Source organism: Stigmatopora argus, chromosome 18 (genome assembly GCF_051989625.1).
Source record: "Stigmatopora argus isolate UIUO_Sarg chromosome 18, RoL_Sarg_1.0, whole genome shotgun sequence".
Taxonomy (NCBI): domain Eukaryota; kingdom Metazoa; phylum Chordata; class Actinopteri; order Syngnathiformes; family Syngnathidae; genus Stigmatopora; species Stigmatopora argus.
In genome coordinates, this window is record NC_135404.1 from 12,075,416 (window position 1) to 12,097,816 (window position 22,401).

General features: G+C 46.2%; 1 protein-coding gene across 2 annotated transcripts in view; it reads left to right on the top strand.

Annotated features, from left to right (window-relative positions):
* Positions 1-390: 390 nt before the first annotated feature.
* ep300a (EP300 lysine acetyltransferase a) overlaps positions 391-22,401 on the top strand; it is a 22,593-nt gene continuing 582 nt past the window's right edge. The window contains exons 1-31 of one of the 2 annotated variants that reach the window (XM_077625353.1): positions 391-1,073; positions 2,534-3,192; positions 3,905-4,087; positions 4,994-5,330; positions 6,312-6,431; positions 6,569-6,805; positions 7,820-7,925; positions 8,071-8,196; positions 8,676-8,793; positions 8,880-9,021; positions 9,227-9,301; positions 9,693-9,778; positions 9,969-10,121; positions 10,221-10,673; positions 11,280-11,661; positions 11,738-11,856; positions 12,145-12,208; positions 12,298-12,473; positions 13,218-13,306; positions 13,572-13,652; positions 13,944-14,000; positions 14,087-14,164; positions 14,253-14,320; positions 14,398-14,548; positions 14,639-14,785; positions 15,172-15,285; positions 15,417-15,582; positions 16,668-16,835; positions 16,906-17,067; positions 17,182-17,463; positions 17,918-22,401. The exon at positions 17,918-22,401 is cut by the window's right edge and continues 582 nt beyond it. In XM_077625353.1, the coding sequence (XP_077481479.1) occupies positions 980-1,073; positions 2,534-3,192; positions 3,905-4,087; positions 4,994-5,330; positions 6,312-6,431; positions 6,569-6,805; positions 7,820-7,925; positions 8,071-8,196; positions 8,676-8,793; positions 8,880-9,021; positions 9,227-9,301; positions 9,693-9,778; positions 9,969-10,121; positions 10,221-10,673; positions 11,280-11,661; positions 11,738-11,856; positions 12,145-12,208; positions 12,298-12,473; positions 13,218-13,306; positions 13,572-13,652; positions 13,944-14,000; positions 14,087-14,164; positions 14,253-14,320; positions 14,398-14,548; positions 14,639-14,785; positions 15,172-15,285; positions 15,417-15,582; positions 16,668-16,835; positions 16,906-17,067; positions 17,182-17,463; positions 17,918-21,019 (8,295 nt within the window). In that variant the 5' untranslated portion in view covers positions 391-979 and the 3' untranslated portion in view covers positions 21,020-22,401. The remainder of the gene's footprint in view (positions 1,074-2,533; positions 3,193-3,904; positions 4,088-4,993; positions 5,331-6,311; positions 6,432-6,568; positions 6,806-7,819; positions 7,926-8,070; positions 8,197-8,675; positions 8,794-8,879; positions 9,022-9,226; positions 9,302-9,692; positions 9,779-9,968; positions 10,122-10,220; positions 10,674-11,279; positions 11,662-11,737; positions 11,857-12,144; positions 12,209-12,297; positions 12,474-13,217; positions 13,307-13,571; positions 13,653-13,943; positions 14,001-14,086; positions 14,165-14,252; positions 14,321-14,397; positions 14,549-14,638; positions 14,786-15,171; positions 15,286-15,416; positions 15,583-16,667; positions 16,836-16,905; positions 17,068-17,181; positions 17,464-17,917) is intronic. The other variant, XM_077625354.1, reaches the window with a different exon arrangement.

Genomic DNA, 22,401 nt, shown 5'->3' on the forward strand with positions numbered 1-22,401 from the left:
AAAGAGAGAGATCCCCAAAATTGTATCGTGTATCACTAGTTCTTTATATAAGAATCAGATTAATTTTCTTAAACATAGTAATTTTGAAAAAGATTCACCTTGCAATGATTTTTATCACCCAATTCCTGCCAATTTCATTATCACTTGCAGTCATATATGAAAATGTTAAATGGTATAAAAACAATCTGGTCAGGCTATTTGTTCCAATAAAAAAGCAACTTTTATTTATTATATATTTTTTTGCAATTTTAATTTCCTCATATAGAGTGTTAAAGATGAATGTGATCAAATCTTCCAATCAAGGAGCAGGTCCCGAAAGTGCATTTAAAAAAAAATGAACGATCGACATGCAATTTGAACATGTCACCATAATTCAATTCGAACATTTTCTTCCAATTTCAAATTGCCACAAATTATTCCTGACCCCCGCTCCCACCACCGGGACCACCAGCACCACCACGACCACCACCGGCGGCACCACCACCACCATCACTTGGCAGGCGAGCGAGGGAACCGTCTCTCTCCGACATTATCTCCAGCCAGACTCCGCTGGCTGAAATGACGGATGCGGCCATGGAAGCGAGACCCGGGGACAGTTTGTTTCCAACCGAAGAAGCTTTGCAAGTTTAGGGGGAAGTCTGCGCGAACCCCCCCTGGCCGACCACCCCCTCTTTACTTTCACCGACCCCTTCCTCCTCCTCCACCTCCTCCTCCTCCTCCTCCGCTGGCAGAAATTTATAAAGAACAAAAAATCCGACGAGGGAGGGAGGAGGAGGGGGGGTTGATTATACGCCGAGGCTGAAATCGAGAGGCGAACCCAGGGAAAGAGGAGTAATTTGTACACGGGACTTTCCCCCTCTTAATCCCCCCAAAGGAGGGGGAAAAGTCGCAATATTGGAAACGGGAAGGAAGCAGCTTGTGACGGCGCCGAATCGCCTGCCATTGTGGATACTTTCTATATTTTTATTTCGAAAAAAATATGGCCGAGAACGTTCTGGACTCTGGCCCGCCTTCAGCCAAGAGGCCTAAACTCTCCTCTCCGGCACTTTCCGCCTCTGCCAGCGATGGAAACGGTGCGTATGGCTGCAAGATATCGCCCGCGACGTTCTTATTTGCCATTTTGGCCCTTTGTAGGCCCTATCCGGGCGCCCGCCAGCGGGCGAGGACGCGGGATTCCGCTTGTGTTTTTGTCGTAGCATGCTAACGTTAGCCTTGCTAGGCGAGTGTGTCGGACGTGCCGTGGTTGGGAGAACCTCCCAGCTAAGCTCGCATGCTTCGTACCATTGCAGCCGGAGCTAGCCTCGTTAGCCGTTGGCTAAGCTACCTAACCGAAGACTTGGCCGGCCCGTGTCTAATTGCCTTTATAGACGGCCTTTATCACAAGTTAAAGACAAGCTCCGCTCGGTTACAATTGCGCTGACAACAAGCAATTTAGCGCCTCCCGGCCTCGGGATAAATCAAGGCAAACGTTTTGCTCACGTTCCACATAGCTTGCCTGGCCCCCTTCCTTCATCACAAACCCGAGTTTTGCCCAGGTTGTCAAGTGACCATTATGCTTTGGACGGTGTGGGCCTTTTTGGGGAGCTAAACTGGTGCCGGCTTAATTGTCATGGCCGGCGGTGTTTTTGTTTGTTTGTTTTGTTTTTCTTCTCCTGTACGGCGATGACAGCAGCTGGAAGACTGGCCTCCTCGAGAAGCTCCCTAGCATGGAGCATGGACAGCGCCATGTCCAAAGCATCTAAATCAAACATGGACACTCCTCCGTGCAAAGGAAGTCCCTCCAATCGCAACCTTTTTACTTTTCTTTTTTGACTTTGTTTTACTCAGTTTTACCAGCTGCACGGACATGTCAGTGTCAACCTTTTCGAGCTGAGCCTGTCAGCCATTAACAGATATTATTGCACCCTTGCAATTCATGAAGAAGTGTTGATTTTGGAAATGTCAGGTAGCTTTGCCACCCGGGATTGTGTAACGGTGCTTCTAGGCGGTAAAGACAGCTTTAAAATAACTTCAAAGTTAGGGGTTGTTATTTCATAACACGATAAAAAGGCTTTATAGTCATTGTATGGGCAGAGACAAGTTTGGGGTGCAACTGCGTACGAGGGTTAAAAACAAAAAAAGGCAATACAACATGATAGAGAATAAACATTAGTGTCAAATCTATAATAACAACTGATGTCTGACGGAAACCATTCTTAACGTGAAACAGTAAAAGTATCGCACGTAAGCAAATAAATGTGAAACGAACGACTGGCAAATGCCCGTTTTAGTCAGGATTTTATATGTAAATTATTGCCTGCCTCTAAACACAAATGCTATTCACACGGCGCTATCCCTCCACTTACTCTGATATTATTTTGTCACTTTCCTAACTCATAATTCTTTGCTAGAAGGACTTATATGGAGTTTGCATATCAAACCCTACCTAGCCTTTTCATACCAAAAATGCATCAAAAGTGTCTGTAATCTGTTTCCACTTTTTGTTGACGTCCCAGTTTCACACGCTCACGGCAAATTTTGCCATCCTTTTCAGATTTTGGCTCATTGTTTGACCTGGAGCACGACCTCCCCGACGAGCTGATCAGCAGTAACGAACCGGGCCTCGTCAATGGGGGCGATCTCAACCAGTTGCACACCACCCTGGGGGGCGGCGGTGGCGCCGGCCCGGGAGGAGGGATGGCTTTTGGGCTGGTTCCGGGCGGAGGCCAGGACGCCGTGGCCAAGCACAAGCAGCTGTCGGAGCTGTTGCGCTCGGGGGCGCCCGCCTCCACCCCGCAGGGACATCAAGGGGCCCTGGGGAGTCCGGGAGGCCCCGCCGCCATCGGGCAGCACGTGGCTAACATGAAGGCATGCCCGGGCCAGGTAGCGCAGCAGATAATGGGGCAAGGACAACAACAACACCTCTCCCCCCAGCAGCAGGCCAACATGATGCAACAAAATGCCGTGGCCGGGATGATGGGCGGCATGAACAGGGCCATGATGGCGGCGGCGGCGGCCGCGCAGCAGAAAGGAAATAACGGCGCGGCGCAAGCCGGCATGATGGGAAACCAGGTGATGAACGGCTCGCCCAGGTTGGGCTTCGGGAATCAAGGGATGGGCAGCAACAGCAATCTGCTGGCCGACACGTTGCAGCAACCCGGTGGGGGAGGACAGCCGGGCGTCAGGGGGCAACAACCTGGAATGCTCAACAAGGTGAGGAGAATTCTCTATATCTCTCGTTTTTAGAAATTATTTACAATAGCAGCGAGAAAAATGTTAGCGCTAGTTTTTACGGTAATGCAAAAGAGTGAATGATAGACCTCGTTTGTACGCGCTGATGAGAATTTCCTGGGCTCGTTTACACAGAATGAAGCGTATAAAAACTTTCATTAGTTTTCTCACGCCTACATTTGAACACATTGAAACTTCTGTATCAAAGTATTACTTGTTGCCTGTTCTCTTTATCACTGTTAAGAAATGGGAGCCTTTTGTCAAAATTTGGTTTGCAAAAATGAAAATACTTCTTTTCATTTTTGTAGAGTCTACAAAATAAGAGCAAAGTGCATATGTCACTCTCAACATGTACTCGTACACAAGAAATTAAAAAATTGCCCGTTTAAATGCCAAAATGTTCAAACAAACTCATTGATAGGGTAATGTGTAAAAAAAAAATAAATAATCATAGGCTTATTAGAAACTTTTCTAAATCCCGACTGTGTATCCAGTGTATTTTCAAAATAAAACTGTATGAAGGTAATCAATTTCCTTGCAGCCAGAATTAATTTCTGCTTTACAGACGAGTTGTACGGCAAAAAGAAAGTGTCCTTCCGCTTGACCGACGCCGCTATCTCTTTTTTAGCAGTGCGTGGGTGGAGATTTCTCACTATGCAAGTTCTATCGTGTTTTTCTCATGTGTGTCTTCTAGATGGCGATGATGGGCAACCAAGGGGTTCCCTTTGGAGGTCCTTACGCGGGGCAGGGAAATCAAGGCCTCGGTGGCGGCGGGATGGGGCAAGCGCAACATCAGAACAAAGGTCCCATGGCCAACAGCTTGGCTCAGTTCAACGTGGACAAGAAAAATCAGCCCGTGCCAGGAATGGCCGCCATGGTACGAAGTAGCCGTCAATCAAATTGAAATACTTTACCTCCACTGCCCTGACCTTGACTTTTTGAACGTTGAGCCATCTTGTATCTTTTCTCCCTCTCACTACTGTTGACCATTTTAAAGAGTGACCAATCACTTTGCTATCTCATCCGGCCTCTCTTGTTCACCTCTTGCATTTCTCGCTTTCAATGGAAATCATGGCTTGCCGTTCATTATCTTTTTCATGTAGTTACCGTATTTTCTCACATATACGCCGTATTTGTCGCAAAAAAAATGATGACTGAATCGAGGGTACGGCTTATATGCGCACAAATTAGACTTGACATCCACGAAACCGCGAGGTGACAAAGACGAAACGGCATAACGCAAGACAATGCGGTCATTTATTTCAAAATAGAGAAAAGATAAATGTATAAAACACTTGACAAAATTTATTTTGACGTCTAGGGATGAAATTCAAGAAAACATATCTTGGATAAAACGTGAAAAAACCCACTTGTGGCTGCCATTGCTCACTCAGGGCGCCGCCATCTTACCTAGGGATGACAAACTAGACCGCAACGGACACACTTCCTTGTTGTACTGCTCACATGACTTCCTTTTGGAATTTGTGTACGTGCAGGCAACAGCGTTAAGAAATGTGCAATCCAGCAATCGATTCATACAGTGTCTTAGAAATACCACGTGTGATGATTTTTCTTAAGATTTTCCCTTCAAAGTAACACATTTGTACTCCCTATTAAAACCATGAACATTGTGAATCGGGGGGCGTCTTATACCAGAGAAATCGTAAAATGTAACGATTTTTTAAGGGTACGGCTTATACGCGGAGGCGGCTAATATGCGAGAAAGTACGGCGAGCTGTCTCGGGTCACTTTTTTCATGGCTTTTCTTACCTGTCGTTTGCAGGGCGCCCAGCAGTCCCAGTCGGGTGTCAGCGGACCCTCGGGTGGGCCTTTGGGCGGGGCCCCCGGCATGGTTCCCGGAGCCCCGGGAGGACTAGTGGGTCCCGGCGCCCAGGTCTCGGCGGCCTCCGCCGCGGCCGTGGCCGGGGCCCCGCCTACCGCCGACCCCGAGAAACGGAAACTGATCCAGCAGCAGCTGGTTCTCCTTCTCCACGCCCACAAGTGTCAACGGCGCGAGCAGGCCAACGGGGAAGTCCGACCGTGCGACTTGCCTCATTGCCGCACCATGAAGAACGTCCTCAATCACATGACGCATTGCCAGGCCGGCAAGAATTGTCAGGGTGAGCTGCTCTTACCCGTTATTCAGACTTATCACTTCAATTAGAACCTGTCGTATTGTCATTATTTCTTAAAACATCTATTTGGTTTGGAGTGAAGGGAATTCCCATGTATATATTCCATACACGGGCTATGGGAATTTATCCATATATATGATAATAGTTTGGATCCCAATAGGTCAAGGGTGTCAGACTCTGGTTGGTTCGCGGGCCGCATTAACGTCATCTCGATTTTATGTGGGCCGGACCATTTTAGATATAATATTTAGATATATTTTTTTATAAATGGATTAAAAGAACTGGATTAAAAGCCCTGAATATTCAGTTTTTTATAGATCTAAAACAATGTTTATTTTAGCTTTTTTAAAAAGACATTTTTAGATTTTACAAAATGATTTTTGAACTAAAAACACAGAAAAAAATGGATTAAAAAATGACAATTATTGATTTAAAAGGGGGAAAACCAGGAAATTTAATACACATCTATACTCTTCATTTTAATTTGATCCTAAAACAGAAAGTCGGCACTCATCATTGACTTTCTCGGGCTGCACAAAATGATGCGGCGGGCCAGATTTGGCCCCCGGGCCGCCACTTTGACACCTGTGCAATAGGTTGTCGAAATACCCCAAGAATGGATATGGCATTTAAAAATGTGCCACTATATACAATAAAAACCTAACAACAACAACAGGTTGCTAGAAAGATTAACAAGGACGGTGATAGACGTCCAATTGTTCATTGGATGGCACCCAGACACTCCAAATGTATTAAACATGGATGAGTCATTTAAATTCACAGCTTATTTGTTATGTAGGTTTTCTGAACTATGCATCGATAAATGCGGTAGTTGTTTTTTGGACGGACGGCGTTTATGCTAAATAGCAGTGAAGCTATCATGATAACTCAATGATTTACGTAGAAATGTCTTTTTTTTTTTATTCTACAGGAACAAGGCTTAATTTGAACCCTTTTCTTTTTCAGTGGCTCACTGTGCATCATCAAGGCAAATCATCTCCCACTGGAAAAACTGCACTCGACACGACTGTCCTGTCTGCCTGCCACTGAAGAATGCTGGGGACAAGAGGAACCCGCAGTGTGAGTGTCTGTATCTGACCCAAATATTATTTCAACAATTTTTTTTCCTTACGGATAATAAAAAAAAAAACGAGGTTCTTCCATGCAGCCGTTTTGGATGATGACACCGAGTCATTGTTTTGTCATTTGCGCTCTCCTCACAGCTCTTCTGGGGGCAGCTGCCGCCGGTCTGGGAAGTTCTCTTGGCTCGGTCCCGGGCAGCCAACCCAGCGCTCCAAACATTAACCCGCCGAGCCAGATCGACCCGAGTTCCATCGAAAGAGCCTATGCAGCCCTGGGTTTGACCTACCAGGGAAACCAGATCCAGGGTCAGCCTTCTCAGCCCAATATGGCGAACCCGGCCCTTCAAGGTCAGGCTGGCATGAGGCCTTACCCAATGGGTGAGTTGGTTTGCTTAAGGACCGCATTCATTCCCTTTTTTCGTGTCCTTAGTGTCCAAACAAGTACTGTATTTTCTCGCGTATACACCGTATTTGTCGCAAAAAAAGATGACTGAATCGATGGGTACAGCTTATATGCGCACAAATATAAATATATATATATATATGTATATATGTATATATGTGTATATATGTATATATACACGTGTGTGTGTATATATATATGTATATAAATATATGTATGTATATATATATATGTATATATGTATATATACGTGTATATATATGTATATGTATGTATATATATGTATATGTATGTATATATATGTATATATGTATATATGTATATATGTATGTATATGTGTATATATATATTACAGCAACACGCTTATTTATTTATACATTTATTCATGTATTTATTTATTAACTTACTTATTACCTATCTATTTATGTCTAAAATGCCTTTCCTATTTCTGCATCCTCACCCTCTTGCTACTGTGACAACGAAATTTCCCGAATACGGGATGAATAAAGTTATCCAATCCAATCCAATCCAAATTAGGTGACAAAGACGAAATGCCATAACGCGAGACAATGTGGCCGATACGGTCATTTATTTCAAAATAGAGAAAAGATAAACAGACAAACCGCCAAACAATTTTTTTTGGGATGTCTATGAATAAAATTAAAAAAAAAACGTATCTTAAATAAAACATGAAAAAACTCACTTACTTGAATTTGTCTACATGCAGCCAATAGGAATGTGCAATTCAGCAATCGATTCATACAGTATCTCAGAAATAGCACGTGCCATGATTTTTCTCAAGATTTTCCCTTCACAGTAACACATTTGTACTCCCTATTAAAACCGTGAAAATGGTGAATCAGGGCTTATACGAGAGAAATCGTCAAATTCAACGATTTTAAGGCAATTTTAAGAGTGCGGCTTATAGGCGGGGCGGCTAATTGGCGAGAAAATTTGGTAAGTCAAGTGTTATATTATTTTTTTTTTAGGAGCAAATCCTATGGGTGTCAACGGAGGTGTGGGTGCGCCTTCTCAGAATCAACAATCCAACTTATTGCAGGACACCATGATGCACCTCAATGTGAATAGCCAAGGGTGAGAAGCCGCACAAATGCATTTTCCCCGCCGTCATTTGAACCGCACTTTTACATATGATATATCCAAGCCCTTGAATTGATTTGGGGCAATTATCGGACTGGAAGATGTGTCAATAAACCAGGATTTTCCTTTGGTTCTCCAGTCTGATGAATGATGCCAGTGGGGTGGGCGCCATGCCCACAGCTGGTCCGCCCTCCGCTACAGGAATGAGAAAAAGCTGGCACGAAGACATCACGCAGGACCTGCGGAACCACTTGGTACACAAGCTGTGAGTATAGTGGCAGCCATCTTTATGTTTTTTTTTTCCCCCCACGCCTACTGGTGGTGATCTTATTTGGTGGGAGAAAGACTTAACATTTGACATTTTGCCAACAGCCAGTCAAAATGAAGCGCCGTTACATATTTAAATTTGCCTCTTGTTTAGAATGTCCACAAAAATATTGAAAAAGTGCCAGAAAATGGATTTTGGGGGTATTTTGCAAACCTGATTATAGGTACCCAAATATTAGAAACACATATTGTATATATAATTAATGCTTTTCATTTACATATGAATCATTTGCTGAAATATTGCAAGTGAAACGGGAAGATGAGGGAATCACGCAGAGATATTTACACTTAAAAATGCTTTTAAAGTACTTCTTTGTGTATTTTTTTACTCCTTTTATGCAATGCTTAAAAAATGAGCTGACTTTTATTGAAAGTGTCCTTTTTTGTTTTTTTTCCTCAATTTTTTTTCACCCACAGGGTTCAGGCCATCTTTCCCACTCCGGATCCCGCCGCTTTAAAAGACCGTCGGATGGAGAACTTGGTGGCTTACGCCCGTAAAGTTGAAGGCGACATGTACGAATCCGCTAACAACAGAGTAAGTGGATTCGGCTGTCGTTTCATAGCCGTTCATTTTCAGGGTTGGCTTCTAATTCCCCATCCTTTCGCTCTCCCTTTGGCCAGGCCGAGTACTATCACCTCCTGGCAGAGAAAATCTATAAAATCCAGAAGGAGCTAGAGGAAAAGAGGAGAACGCGTCTCCAGAAGCAGGGTCTCGGTCTTGGCCCCGCCAACCTGGGCCAGTCTCCGGCTGGCCTGACTCCAAGTGAGTCTGAAAATAGGCTTGTGTTGATTTGAATGGGATCATAATTCAAAATATACCAGCAGTTACTGTCTTGTCTGCGTCTAATTGACATTCTCACATTGTATTTTATTACCCAGCAATAAAGATTGAAATTTACTCGAAAGGGCTTTTCGGCCTCCTCTTGGTTGTGTGTTCATTATCCCTCCGTTTTTTTTTCTTTTTTCAGATGGTCCCCTCCCTGACCCTTCAATGGTACGCCCCACCGGACCCAATCAGATGGTCAACAGAATGCAAAGCCCAGGTATTCAATCATTAAAAAAATGGGCCTTTTAAAAAAAAAAAAAACTCGAGTTTAATACTAGACAGTGCATGTTTTGATCCGGGATTGTCACGACGACAACATAAACAGAAAATACATGAATTATTATAGTATCGCATGCACGAGAAATTGTAAAATTCTACAATTGTGCGGCTTATTGGGAGAAAATATGGTGTCACAAATATTGACTTGAATTTTGTAGGCCACATTTGCATGGCAAATGTTTATATTTTGACTTAAACAGCCCAAAATGTAATCATGCAATTGGATGCTAGATCTCAATGGGGTAAAGTTGTTTTTCAAATGACCCAAAATAGTCCCTTGCCTTATCGGGGGTTAATATCAACTGATCTCAATTGTCTTCTGTTGTTAGGCATGAATCAATTCAATCAAATGGGGATGCAGTCAATGGGCCAGAGGTCCACTCCTCCCCTTCCCTTGGGATCATCTGCCAATCAGGTTAGTCCACAATGAACAGGACTTTTATTGCATTAGCTCGCTTTGTCCACACTTAGATTTACAGATAATTCCAATCTGTCAACTCTTTTAAATGGGACCACTTGCAGACAACACTTGGAGTTTAAGATGAAAAGTGATTTTGATCCAGATTTATCTTTTGTCTCATTTGTACTCGTGCCTCTAACTCAAGATGGGAATGGTTGGACCGAGGATGGCTCAGCCCACTGTCGCTCAGCTACAAAGTCAGTTCATGTCCCAGGGACAATTTCCTGGCTCGGGACCCGGTGTGGGAACGACCAATCCCGGGATGGCCCAACCTGGACCCCAGGGAGGAATGACACAGGTGAGGCCAAAGTGTCGAGAATTGCGTTTGAATTGTTTCTCTTCTTTCTCTTCTTTCTCCTTGTCCTGAACATCGTTTTTTTGCTTGCTCCACTCTTAGACACAAATGGGAACGCCTCCTCCTCCTCTTCCGGTCGCCAGTCCTTTGGGCCAAGCGGGTTCGGCGAGCGCTCCCGGCGGACTGGCCGCCGTGGGCGGTCCTATGAGCGTGGGAGTGCCCAACCCCGCCTCCTCCATGACCCCCAATGCAAACCAGCAAGCCAACTCCATCCCCTATTTAGGATCCATGCGCTGCAGCTCGCCCTCGCCGGCTCACAGTCGTTCGCCCACGCCTCACCAGACCCCGCCCAGGCTGGCCGGCTCGCAGACCCCTCAACCGCACACCCCTAACGCATCGCAGTTGGCGGCGCCCCAGGCCGCTCACCTGGGCAAGGCCCCCGGGTCCAACAAGCCACTACAGCAGCCTCACATCGGGGGCGGATCGACCACGCCATCGCACCCGGGATTGGGCTCCAGCTCAACGCCGCATGGCGCTCAGATGCCACGCACTCCGGTCAGTGTATTTCGTTGAGCAATTTACCATACAAGTACTTCCAAGTGCCTAGTTATTATTCATGCCTATTCTCCCCTCCTTTTTTTGTTTTAATTTTATTTTCCACTCTTTCCGCATAGTAACAAATGTGTTAAGAGGAAAACAGCACATATGTATGCCTTTTTTTCATTAAACTTAGCTATCCCAACATATTACCTGGTTATTTAAAAAAAAATCCATTTAAAAAAAAAAAATCTGTTTGTTGTGGAGGACAAAATCATGTTTTTTTTAATACACTATATATATTATTTTGTTGTTTGTAGATCTTAACCCTTTCTATGGCATTTTAAAAAGCCAATATTTGTTTTTATCCAAATTCAATCGTGTGAATGTTTTTTTTCCTTCACCCCAATGGTCTTCATATATTCTTGCTGTTTTAAATGATACATAAAAAGTATTTTTTTTTTCAGTTTTCCTCAGTGCAGCAACAATGTGCCCTTTGTTCACGGAACAAAAAAATGCAACTTTGTATTGTCTTGCTACTTTCACAAAGAGCCTGTCTTTTTTTTAAGTAGGACATTTTTGCGCCCCCCATTTTGTCTAAGGTTGTTTTCCTTCTTTCCGCAGTTGTCCCAAAAGGGCTCCTTCCAAGCGGACAGCCAAGCCTTGACTCCGGCCTCCGTCAACAGCCTGGACACTTCTTCCCAGCAGATCCAGTCAGACGCCGACTTGAAGTCAGAAGTCAAGGAAGACGCCGAGGAGAGCGACGGCGGCGCCAAGGGGGGGAAGCTCGGCGCCATCAAAATGGAGCCAAACGCTGTGAAAATGGAGATCAAAAAGGAGGAGTGTTCCGGCGAAACGGGCAAGGTGGTTCCCATGGACACGTCCACCGCCCCTTCGACGTCGGCGCTTCTGACCGAAGACAAGAAACCGGAGGTGAAAAATGAGCCGAAAGAAGAACAGTTAGCCGACGCGGCCGCATCGCAAACGGTGGCGGCAAAGAAGAAGAGTAAGGATTGTTTTTTTTTCCCACAAAAGAAGCGCTCTCCCTTTGGTTTAAAATATATCTGTGTTCCACTCCCCAGTTTTTAAACCAGAAGAGCTTCGACAGGCCCTCATGCCAACACTGGAGTCCCTCTACAGGCAAGAGCCGGAATCGTTGCCGTTCAGGATGCCCGTCGACCCGCAGCTGCTCTGCATACCTGTGCGTATATCGCCATTTTCGCCATTTTGTTTCTCCCTGAAAAACGTTGTCGTGCTGTAAAAGTGACTGTTGGGGTTCGCAAAAAATGTACTTCTACTAAACCACCACCAACTATTGCCAAGGCATTCATTCGTAGCTTGACTCACGAGTTGAAATATTTCTGCGTTTGTTTGGAACTGAACGAGTCACAATGGTGTGTTCAATGAGAACACAAAATTCACTTACCTTAACTTCATTGACAATTATTTCACCGTATCTAGTGTAATGGGGTCTTCTGCATGTTTACAGGACTACTTTGACATTGTAAAGACCCCCATGGATTTGTCCACCATCAAGCGGAAACTAGACACGGGTGAGCATTTCTACCGGATGGCGCTACTAAAGTTGTTGTGATTGTTATTGTGAAGCTTTAGCACGACCCTTTTGGCTTTGGATTGGTAGGTCAATATCAGGATCCCTGGCAGTACGTGGACGACATCTGGTTGATGTTCAACAACGCCTGGCTGTACAACCGCAAGACGTCTCGAGTCTACAAGTGCTGCTCCAAACTAGCCGAGGTCTTCGAACAGGAGATCGACCCCGTCATGCAGAGACTCGGCTACTGTTGTGGGCGAAAGGTGAGACGAGGGAACGCAAGGAAATCCAACTTTTTGCACGGCAACGCGCTCGTAACATCACATAAACACATTTAAATGAACTTGGATTACGATGCACACACACTCAAAAATAAATTTAATCTAACCTTACACTTCACTTAATTCTAATTTTGTTTTAAATTTTGATACCTTTCTTCTCCCGGGTTGGCTCAATTGGCCCCGCCTCCACCCTGACTTTCAGATGCAACCTATCGAGGGTTGTTTGCTTTTGTCTTCCCTTTAAAATATTCCCAAAATGATGCACAAATGTCCTCACCATAGGATAACGCACGACCACTTGCCAACGAGAAGTAGTAGTATATACTCCTCTCGTATTAGCGATTGCTCCGCCATTCGCACTGACTAACGGGAAGAAAAAAAAACACTGAAAAAAATGCAACGCTCCGCCCAGTGCTCGCATAGACATTACACGAGGGAGTTTCGACCAGAAAGACAGTGGCCATGATGTTCTTCTGAGCAGCCTCTCGCTGTCTGCTCATATATCAAAATTTGTCTCGTATCCCAAGATAAATATTGGCCCCAAATTTTACTCGTATCTCAAATTGCTCGCTTGTCGGGGCACTCATATGTCGAGGTACCACTGTATGTCCCCTCCCTTCTTTTCTTCCACCCAAGCAATGAATCCATTGGATGCAATCGAAATGTACACGTCCTCTTCTATCCTTCTAAAATGCAAACGTCCTCTCCTGTGCTTGTGGCCAACAGTTGGAGTTCTCCCCTCAGACGCTGTGCTGCTACGGAAAGCAGCTGTGCACTATTCCCCGAGACGCTGCTTACTTCAGCTACCAGAACAGGTAAGAAGAGGGAAAAGGCCCTTTTCCTATTGAAGGGAGACGGACGGGAGACGTTCACTGGATTTTGTCATATTGCAGATGATTTCTATGCTACAAAATGTGTCTTAGTTTACATTTTGTATCGCAATCTGTAGATTGCTTTGACTTGTCCACATGTAGTAAGTGTACATCTTATCATGCTAGTAGTGGGAAAAGAACAGATTCCTGAGCCGTGGGGGAAAAAAAAACGGTTTAGTTGACCAAAATTTGGGCTTATCGCCGACAGGTACCACTTTTGTGAGAAGTGTTTTAACGAGATCCAGGGGGAGAGCGTGTCGCTGGGCGACGATCCCACTCAGCCACAGACGTAAGTGTTTACTTGTTGTTGAGTTAAGAAAGACTCACATTTGTCTACAAGAATGTCGCAATAATATCACCTTGCACTGAAATGTACTCGGTGAGGAAGATGTTGGATTGTCACGCCGTTGACAAATGGCTGGTTTTGCAGGTGATTCGTTGGATCCTAAAATGTCGTTTGATTTCCTCACTCGTGTTGTATGGCCTTATGTGGAAATCCTCATTAACTTAAGGCTTTTAATTTCCTGAGAAAAAAAGACATTGAGAAATGCCACTGCAATGTTTTCTTTTCTTCTTTCAGATCCATAAACAAAGAGCAGTTTGAGAAGAAAAAGAATGACACACTGGACCCCGAATTGTAAATTTAGCAGCTCATGCCATTATATTTTAGCCCCTGAGTACAAATGCATGATATTTAATGCTCGTCTTTTTTCTTTGTGTCAGGCTTGTTGAATGTTTGGACTGCGGACGCAAAATGCACCAGATTTGTGTCTTGCATAATGACACTATCTGGCCATTGGGGTAAGAGGAATTATTATTATTATTATTATTTTTGGTCATCACGAGGAATATTATGAAGTTGACAAACCCTATTTTGTATTCGTCTCAGCTTTATATGTGACGGCTGTCTTAAGAAGTCTAATAAGACGAGGAGGGAGAACAAGTATTCTGCTAAAAGTCAGTCACTTTATTCATTATGTACAATATTCATATGGAATTGAAGAAAAGTTAATCAAGTTGTTTTGCCATCTCAGGGTTACCTCAAACAAAGTTGGGATTCTTCTTGGAGACGAGGGTGAATGACTTCCTGAAACGTCAAAGCCACCTGGAGGCCGGAGAGGTCGCCATCCGCATGGTCCACGTCTCCGACAAAGTAGTGGAAGTTAAACCCGGCATGAAGTCCAGGTACGTCAACAGCGGTGGACATTTGGACCCATTTTCAAGTCATTTGACATTTTTTTTCCCTCAATCGTCTTTTTGACCATTTCTTTTCAGGTTTGTGGACAGCGGCGAGATGTCGGAGTCTTTCCCGTACAGGACAAAAGCCCTTTTTGCATTTGAAGACATTGACGGCGCAGATGTTTGCTTCTTTGGAATGCACGTTCAGGAATACGGCTCAGATTGCCCGCAGCCTAATCAGAGGTACTTTTTAAAAATGATCACTACTTCATACAAATGTTGTCTTTTTCAATAGAATTTTCAATAGATCTGTTTGTCTTCTGTTTGTTAGAAACTAATGATGGTAACAGAGCATTGTGCACTATTTTGTAAACTTGAGGAGGTACCAGCAAAAAAATGGATTTGTCATTATCTGAGGGCATTATTTTGACTGCTGTAAAAAATATCAGTGTCGAGGAAAAAAAAAAATCAAATTGGGAGTCAGAATAAATGAGCATCAGGACATCCATAATGGTAGACATTTTACAGCGTGGTGTTTTGCTAAAATGGGAACATATTTTTAATACAGTTCAAAGTGTAATGAATAATAAGCAACTTTTTAAACATTATTTTTTAAATCTTCCCTTCAGACGAGTATACATCTCCTACCTGGACAGCGTACATTTTTTCCGGCCACGAAGTCTTCGAACGGCTGTCTACCACGAAATTCTCATTGGCTACCTAGAGTATGCCAAGAAGTTGGGGTATGTATGCAAGATATATATATATATTTTTAAACAGAAATCAAATTGCCACGGTAATGTCGAATATACGGTTCTCTCGCCGTACTATCACGCTGCCGGCATGGTTGCATGTGCTGACTTTTTGTCCTTAGGTACACCACCGGGCATATCTGGGCCTGTCCGCCCAGTGAAGGGGACGACTACATTTTCCACTCTCACCCTGCCGATCAGAAAATCCCAAAGCCAAAACGCCTCCAGGAATGGTACAAGAAGATGTTGGACAAAGCTGTGGCTGAGCGAATAGTGCACGACTACAAGGTAGGGAGAGACAATTTCGTTTTTTTTTTTTTTATTTACGATTACGAGTTTCACTTGAAAATCATTCCCGGTTGACCCAAATCGTTGGAATTTGCTCACTTTGAATTAGAGCTGGACCATAAAACAATAATGATAAGTATCGTGAAATCATTTTTGTCAACGGTAATATTAAAAAAAATCGATAAAAATTCGATAATTTTATACTGCAATTAGAAAAAGGACAATAACACGGCAAAAGGAAGCAATTTTGAGATGCAGGACTACACTGAGCCAACTCACTAAAACAAAGTGATTTCTCACTGGTGTTTTCTTTCTTTTCTTTTCTTTTTATTTCTTTTAAATGCCTCGTAAAAATGTCCCCACTGTCCTCATTTGAGGACAGTCTGTAATATTTTTCTTACTTGATTTTCCGATTTCATCTAAAGATTCTGAAATCTGTTTTCTTGGGTTAAAATGGGTTAAGTTTACTCTGTTTCCTTTTGTGAGGCTGAAAATAGTCTGCTTGCTTACCAATGGTAATGATGGTTTTAGTTGATATTTTTATTTGTTTCATATTGCACAGCAACTTTTGGTTTGAAGGCAAATTTATAAAAATAAAGCCGCCTGTCAAAATTTCTGCAGGTTTTATTCTTTACTTTTCATTGTGTAAGAAAGGAGTTGTCTTATCAGAACAACAAAAATACTTTTTAAAATCATCCTATTTCATATTCTCTTATATTTGAACAAGGAGGAAAGTAATTTATTTACTTATTCACAGAAGTTTGAAGTTTCAAATTTGAAACAAAAAATGTATTTATCATGATAATTAACGATACAACAGTTTTTTTTTTTTTTTTTTTTTTTTTATCGTGATAACTTTTGTCATATCGCCCAGCTCTACTTTGAATTCTGTTTCTTGTCAATAGACGAGTACTCGAGTAAATGTTTTGAGAGGGCAATGGTTGACTTTTAGCTAACTTATTGACACATTGAATTGAATGCCTTTTTATTGTCATTATACTAGTATACAATGAGATTTAAAGCTTCACCATAAAGTGTAGTCCTAAAAAGATTTCTATACAATAAAAATGTTTTTCCTCCCACAGGACATCTTCAAGCAGGCAACCGAAGATCGCTTAACCAGCGCCAACGAGTTGCCGTATTTCGAAGGGGACTTTTGGCCCAACGTCTTGGAGGAGAGCATCAAAGAGCTGGAGCAGGAGGAGGAGGAGAGGAAGCGGGAGGAGAACAGCACTTCCAACGAGAGTATCGACGTAAGCAAATGAAGTCGCTTTCTTTGCCGCTCTTCCAATCGTTCACGTCATCTTTAATTTTTGCCCACAGGACAGTAAAGGTGACAGTAAGAATGCCAAGAAGAAGAACAACAAGAAGACTAGCAAGAACAAGAGCAGCCTGAGCCGAGCCAATAAGAAGAAGCCGGGGATGCCCAACGTGTCCAACGACCTTTCGCAGAAACTTTACGCCACGATGGAAAAACACAAAGAGGTGAACATTTTTTGAACAAAAACATTGTCTAAAATAAACCAATTTATAGTCGATTTGATTTTAGAGCCGTATTTCCCATCCCTACTATTTATTTCACCTTGGTTTTTGCGGCAGGTGTTTTTTGTGATCCGTCTGATCGCCGGCCCCATGGCCAACGCGCTGCCCCCCATCGTGGACCCCGACCCCCTGATGGCCTGCGACCTCATGGACGGCCGCGACGCTTTTCTGACGCTGGCCCGAGACAAACACCTGGAGTTCAGCTCGCTCAGGCGCTCCATGTGGAGCTCCATGTGCATGTTGGTGGAGCTGCACAACCAAAGCCAAGACCGCTTTGTCTACACGTGCAATCTGTGTAAACACCACGTGGAGACTCGTTTCCACTGTACCGTGTGTGAGGTGAGACGATCCTTTTGTTTTATCGGGAAGAAGCAACTCACTTTGGATTTACGGCGTCTTAAAAAGTCCTCAGTCCACTTTAAAAAAAAGTTTCAAACAAAAGTCTTGGGCACGTTAACAGCACTTGGAGTTAAATCCGCTTAAAATCCGAGCTGTGTAGCATTCGCTTTTTTTACTTTGCAGTTAAAAAGGAGAAATGTAATATTTGTTGTTTTTAAATCCAATCACGTCATCAGAAAGACCATAGTGCACGATTCTATTCAGTTTTTTTTTACGTTTCAAGGGCTACAAAGCAAGAAAATAAGGGGTTTTGTACCAAGCTACATTTTTAGAAGATGGGAATGAGATCGTTTTTAATATTTTCTTTTGTTTACTTTCAAAGTACAAAGTTGTAAACCATTGCGATTTCGATCCGACGCCGAAAACTAATAGCCCGCGACGGTCTCTCTCGCAGGACTACGACCTGTGCATCACCTGCTACAACGCCAAGGGCCACGAGCACAAGATGGAGAAGCTGGGCCTGGGCCTGGACGACGAGAGCAGCAACCAGAGCGGCGCCGCCACGCAGAGCCCGGGAGACTCGCGGCGCCTCAGCATCCAGCGCTGCATCCAGTCGCTGGTGCACGCTTGCCAGTGTCGCAACGCCAACTGCTCGCTGCCGTCCTGCCAGAAGATGAAGCGCGTGGTCCAGCACACCAAAAGCTGCAAGAGGAAGACCAACGGCGGCTGCCCCATCTGCAAGCAGCTCATCGCGCTGTGCTGCTACCACGCCAAGCACTGTCAGGAGAACAAGTGCCCGGTGCCCTTCTGCCTGAACATCAAGCACAAGCTCTGCCAGCAGCAACTGCAGCACCGCCTCCAGCAGGCCCAGATGCTGCGCAGGAGGATGGCCACCACGCAGAGGGTGGGCAAGCCGGCCCCGGGGGGTGGCGTGGGGGGCAACGGCCTGCCCTCCCCGGGGCCCGGCAACGGAGCCGCCGCTCCCGGTACGCCCACGCCCGTGGGGGCCCAGACGCCCACCCAGGGCAACGTGCTGTCCCTGCCTCAGCAGCAGCAGCAGGTGGGGACCGCGCCCGTTCCCTCACCTGTGCAGGGACAGGCGCAGGTCCAGCAGCAAAGCGGCGCCTTACCTCCTCAGCATCACATGCACCATCCATTCCAGGCGATGGGTGGAGGCGGGGTGATGAACTCCCCTCAGCAGCAAATGGTGCCTCAGCTCCAGCTCCAGCAGCAGCAGCAACAGCAGCCCCCTGGCGTCCAGCAAATGCAGCAGCAGCACGCAGGCACGCTCCCCCCCTACAACCCGAGACCGCCGGGAGCCTCGCCTCTCCATCAGTCACTGGGCAAACCCGGCCTGGGCTCTTTGACGCCACCGCAAGCCAACCAAGTGCAAGGGTCCATGCCCGTTCAAGGCCAACAGCAAGGCCCCCCTCTGGCGGCGGTGGAGACGGCCCTGAAAATCCAACGACTGGCGGAGACCCAGCGGCAGATGGCCCAGGCTCAGATTCGAGGTTTAGGGCAGGCGGGGATGATGCCTCAACATCCGCACCACCAGGGCAACGCGGCGCAGATGGGCATGCCTCACATGGGAGCTCAGGGGATGCCCTCCCAGGCTCAAGGGATGGTGGGTCGGACTATGCTGGACCCCCAGCAGCAGGGAATGCTCGCCGGCATGCAGCAAGGCGGCCCCCAGTCTCAGTTGCCCCCTCAAGTTCAGCAGCACCTCCAGTCGGGAGCCGGCGGACCACTCCAGCAGGCCAACCAGCAGTGGGGCCCGGGCGGAGCGGGGATGAACCCGCAACAGAGGTCCGCCATGTTGGGTCACATAGCGGCGCAGCAGCAGCAGCAGACGGCGGTGGCCCAGCAGCAGCAACAGCAGCAGCAACAACAACAGCAACAACTCAACCAGCAACAAGTCAACCGCGGGCTGATGCAGGTGATGTCGGGAGGGCCGGCGGGAGGTCCCAGCAACCTGCCGCAGAGGGCGCTCCAGGATCTCCTGAGAACCTTGCGCTCGCCGAGTTCGCCCCTCCAGCAGCAGCAGGTCCTCAACATCCTTCGCTCCAACCCCACGCTCATGGCGGCCTTCATCAAGCAGAGAGCGGCCAAGTACCAGGGCGGACAGGGCGCTCCCGGGGGGCAAGGCCCTCCCGTAGGCGTGAGGTTCCAGGGGGGAGGTGGGGTTCCTGGGCCAGGGCCCGGGCCTAATCCGCTGAGCGGCATGGATGGCCAGCAGATAAACGTCAACCAAGCGGGCCAAGCAGGAATGAACTTGCCTCAGGGGGCGGCGGGGGGCACGGTGACCACCATGGCTCAGCTTCAGCAGCTCCAGCTCCAGCAACAGCAGCAGCAACAACAACAGCAGCAGCAGCGGCCGATGTTGCCCGGAAACCTGCAGCAGCAGCAAATGGCCGTCCTGCAACAGCAACAGGGAGCAATGCAAGCGGGCCAACAAAACAGTTTGTCTACCATGGCGCCACATTTCAGAGAACTCTTGTTAAGAAGACAACAACAACAGCAACAACAACAGCAACAGCAACAACAACAACAGCAGCAGATGGCAAACCACGGGCAGTTCCAGCAAGGACAACAGAGCTTCATGCAGCCTGGACAAGGTCCGGCGGGAATGCCCCCTTCCTCCCAAGCCCAGCCCGGCGGCGCCAGGGGTCCGGGACAGCCGCAGCAAGGAGGTCCGCAGGGCGGGCTGGGGCAGCAGCAGCAAGGCTACCCGGGGAACCCTTCGCAAGTGGCTGCCGCTCTCCAGCAGAGGTTGCATCAAATGCAAATGCACCACCAACAGCAGCAGCAGAATTCCATGGGAGGGCCCCAAGGCCAAGACGTGGGAGCCGGCGGAGCACCTGGGGCCCCCACGCTCCAGCCGGAGCTGCAGCAGCAGCAGCAACAACAGCAGCAAGGCGGTCCTCCGTTGCCCCAGAGCACCCAGGCGATGCTACACCAGAACATCCATCAGCGGATTCTCCAACAACAGCAACAACAACAGCAGCAGCAGCAGCACTTGAGCGGGAGTTCCCCGGCCCACCACAGCAATCCCATGAGCCCCCAACAGCCCATGGCCCAGTCCCCGCACCACCACCTGCAAGGCCAGGGCGGCCTGCCGACCTCGCTGGGCAAGCAGGTGAGGTCGCCGCAGCCGCAACCGTCGCCGCGGCCGCAGTCGCAACCGCCCCGTTCCAGCCCGTCCCCCCGCACGCAGCCCCCCTCGTCGGCGTCGCAGCAGCCTCAGCCCTCCCCGCACCGCATCTCCCCGCAGACGCAAACGGGTTCGCCCCACCCGGCCCACATGGGCCAACATCACCCCAACATGGCGCCGCCCCAGCCGCCTCCCCCTCCGCCGCCGCAGCCGGGCGGTTCCGTGGATCCGGGCCAGTTCAGCTCGGAACAGAACGCCATCATTTCCCAGCTGAGCGGCATGGCGGCCATGCACGCGGTTCCTGGCGGGGCGTCGGACTTGTTGGGCCCCAACAACAACAACAACGGTAACAATAACAACAACAACAACCAGGAGCTTAACCACAACAGTTTGGACCTTTTGTAGCACGCTGGTCTTGACGACAAGCTGCCTGAAGAGGAAAAGGCAATCAATGTCCAAACTGAGGGTATTACAAGTTGTTTTTTGTTTTTGTTTTTTTTATTTAAATATTTTTGCGATGTAGAAAAATGAACTCAAACTTCCTATGGGAGAAACACAGCGGAAAATCCTAGAAGACAAATGAATAAATTAAAAACAATGGGTAAATTATTGCTGTTTATATATATAAATATATATATATATAAATATATCTATTTTTGCCAACTGTGTACAAAATGGTGGAAGGGCAACGTTTCAGGTTGAAGATCTTTTCTTCTGTAGTCTATGAAACAATATTTTTGGGGACTGAGAATTTTTTGCCTTTTTAATGACTATTTTTACTAGTTTAAATGTGGCAAAATATCAAGTGAGTTGACATGCTGTATTTTTTTTTCTTTTTAAAAATGCTTTCTTTTCCTCCAGTCATGATTGTATCTTTTTTTTTTTTTTGCAGATGGATGATAACTTTGTTTCGATCTTTATTTTTCTGTCACGGCCTCGTAAAACGAGCCTCGGCGCTTTTTTTTTTGTTTTTCGCCGTTTTTTTTTTACGTTCCCCCCCCTTTTTGGGTAAAACGAGCCGCGGGGGAGGCCGCTTTTTCCGATGATTTAAGCCGACGTCCGAAGGCGCTTCCCCCGGCTTCCAAAGAGCTGGCGAGCAAGGCCAATTTCGCCGTGGCGTTCATTTTTACTCGTGTACATATTTGGCTGGAGCTGTGAGATAAGAAACGTCAATCAACCCTTTATGATTTGGCCCACGCCGATGTTTTTGCAAAATGTCCGCCTGTCGTCCTCCCGACTTTGCTCTCAGCCATAAAGTTGAATTCACTGTCAGTACTGTAAAAAAAAGAAGTGAATTAAGATCATACTGTATTTTATAATGAAAATGAAAGATGTTTAAAAAAAACAGCTATGTATATAATTTAAAACATTCGAACTTCCCCTGTCAATTGGATATTTGCTGTGTATTTAAAAAAAACAAAACAAAAAAGAACACTCAAGTGTTGTACAGTATTGACATTTTCAAAGTTCGCTACAAAAGTGTTTGGAGATTTTTCCAGTGTATCGTTTGGAGCGAGGCCGCCATTTATTTGTCTCGCTCACACACACACACACTCATACACACACACACACATACACACATGGGCGAACAATCCGAGGCGACGTCGAGGGGGGGTCGATTTCTACGTGTGACCTGTAATATGTATTTCAAAAGCGGTTCTTTAGCTTTTTATGAAGACACGACCGTCACGTGATCACTATTTTTCCTTCAAGGGTTGCTGGGTATGAAGGGGCGGGGCCTGGGGGGGGGGGAGACCATGTGGCAATATTACTATCTTGAGACTTAT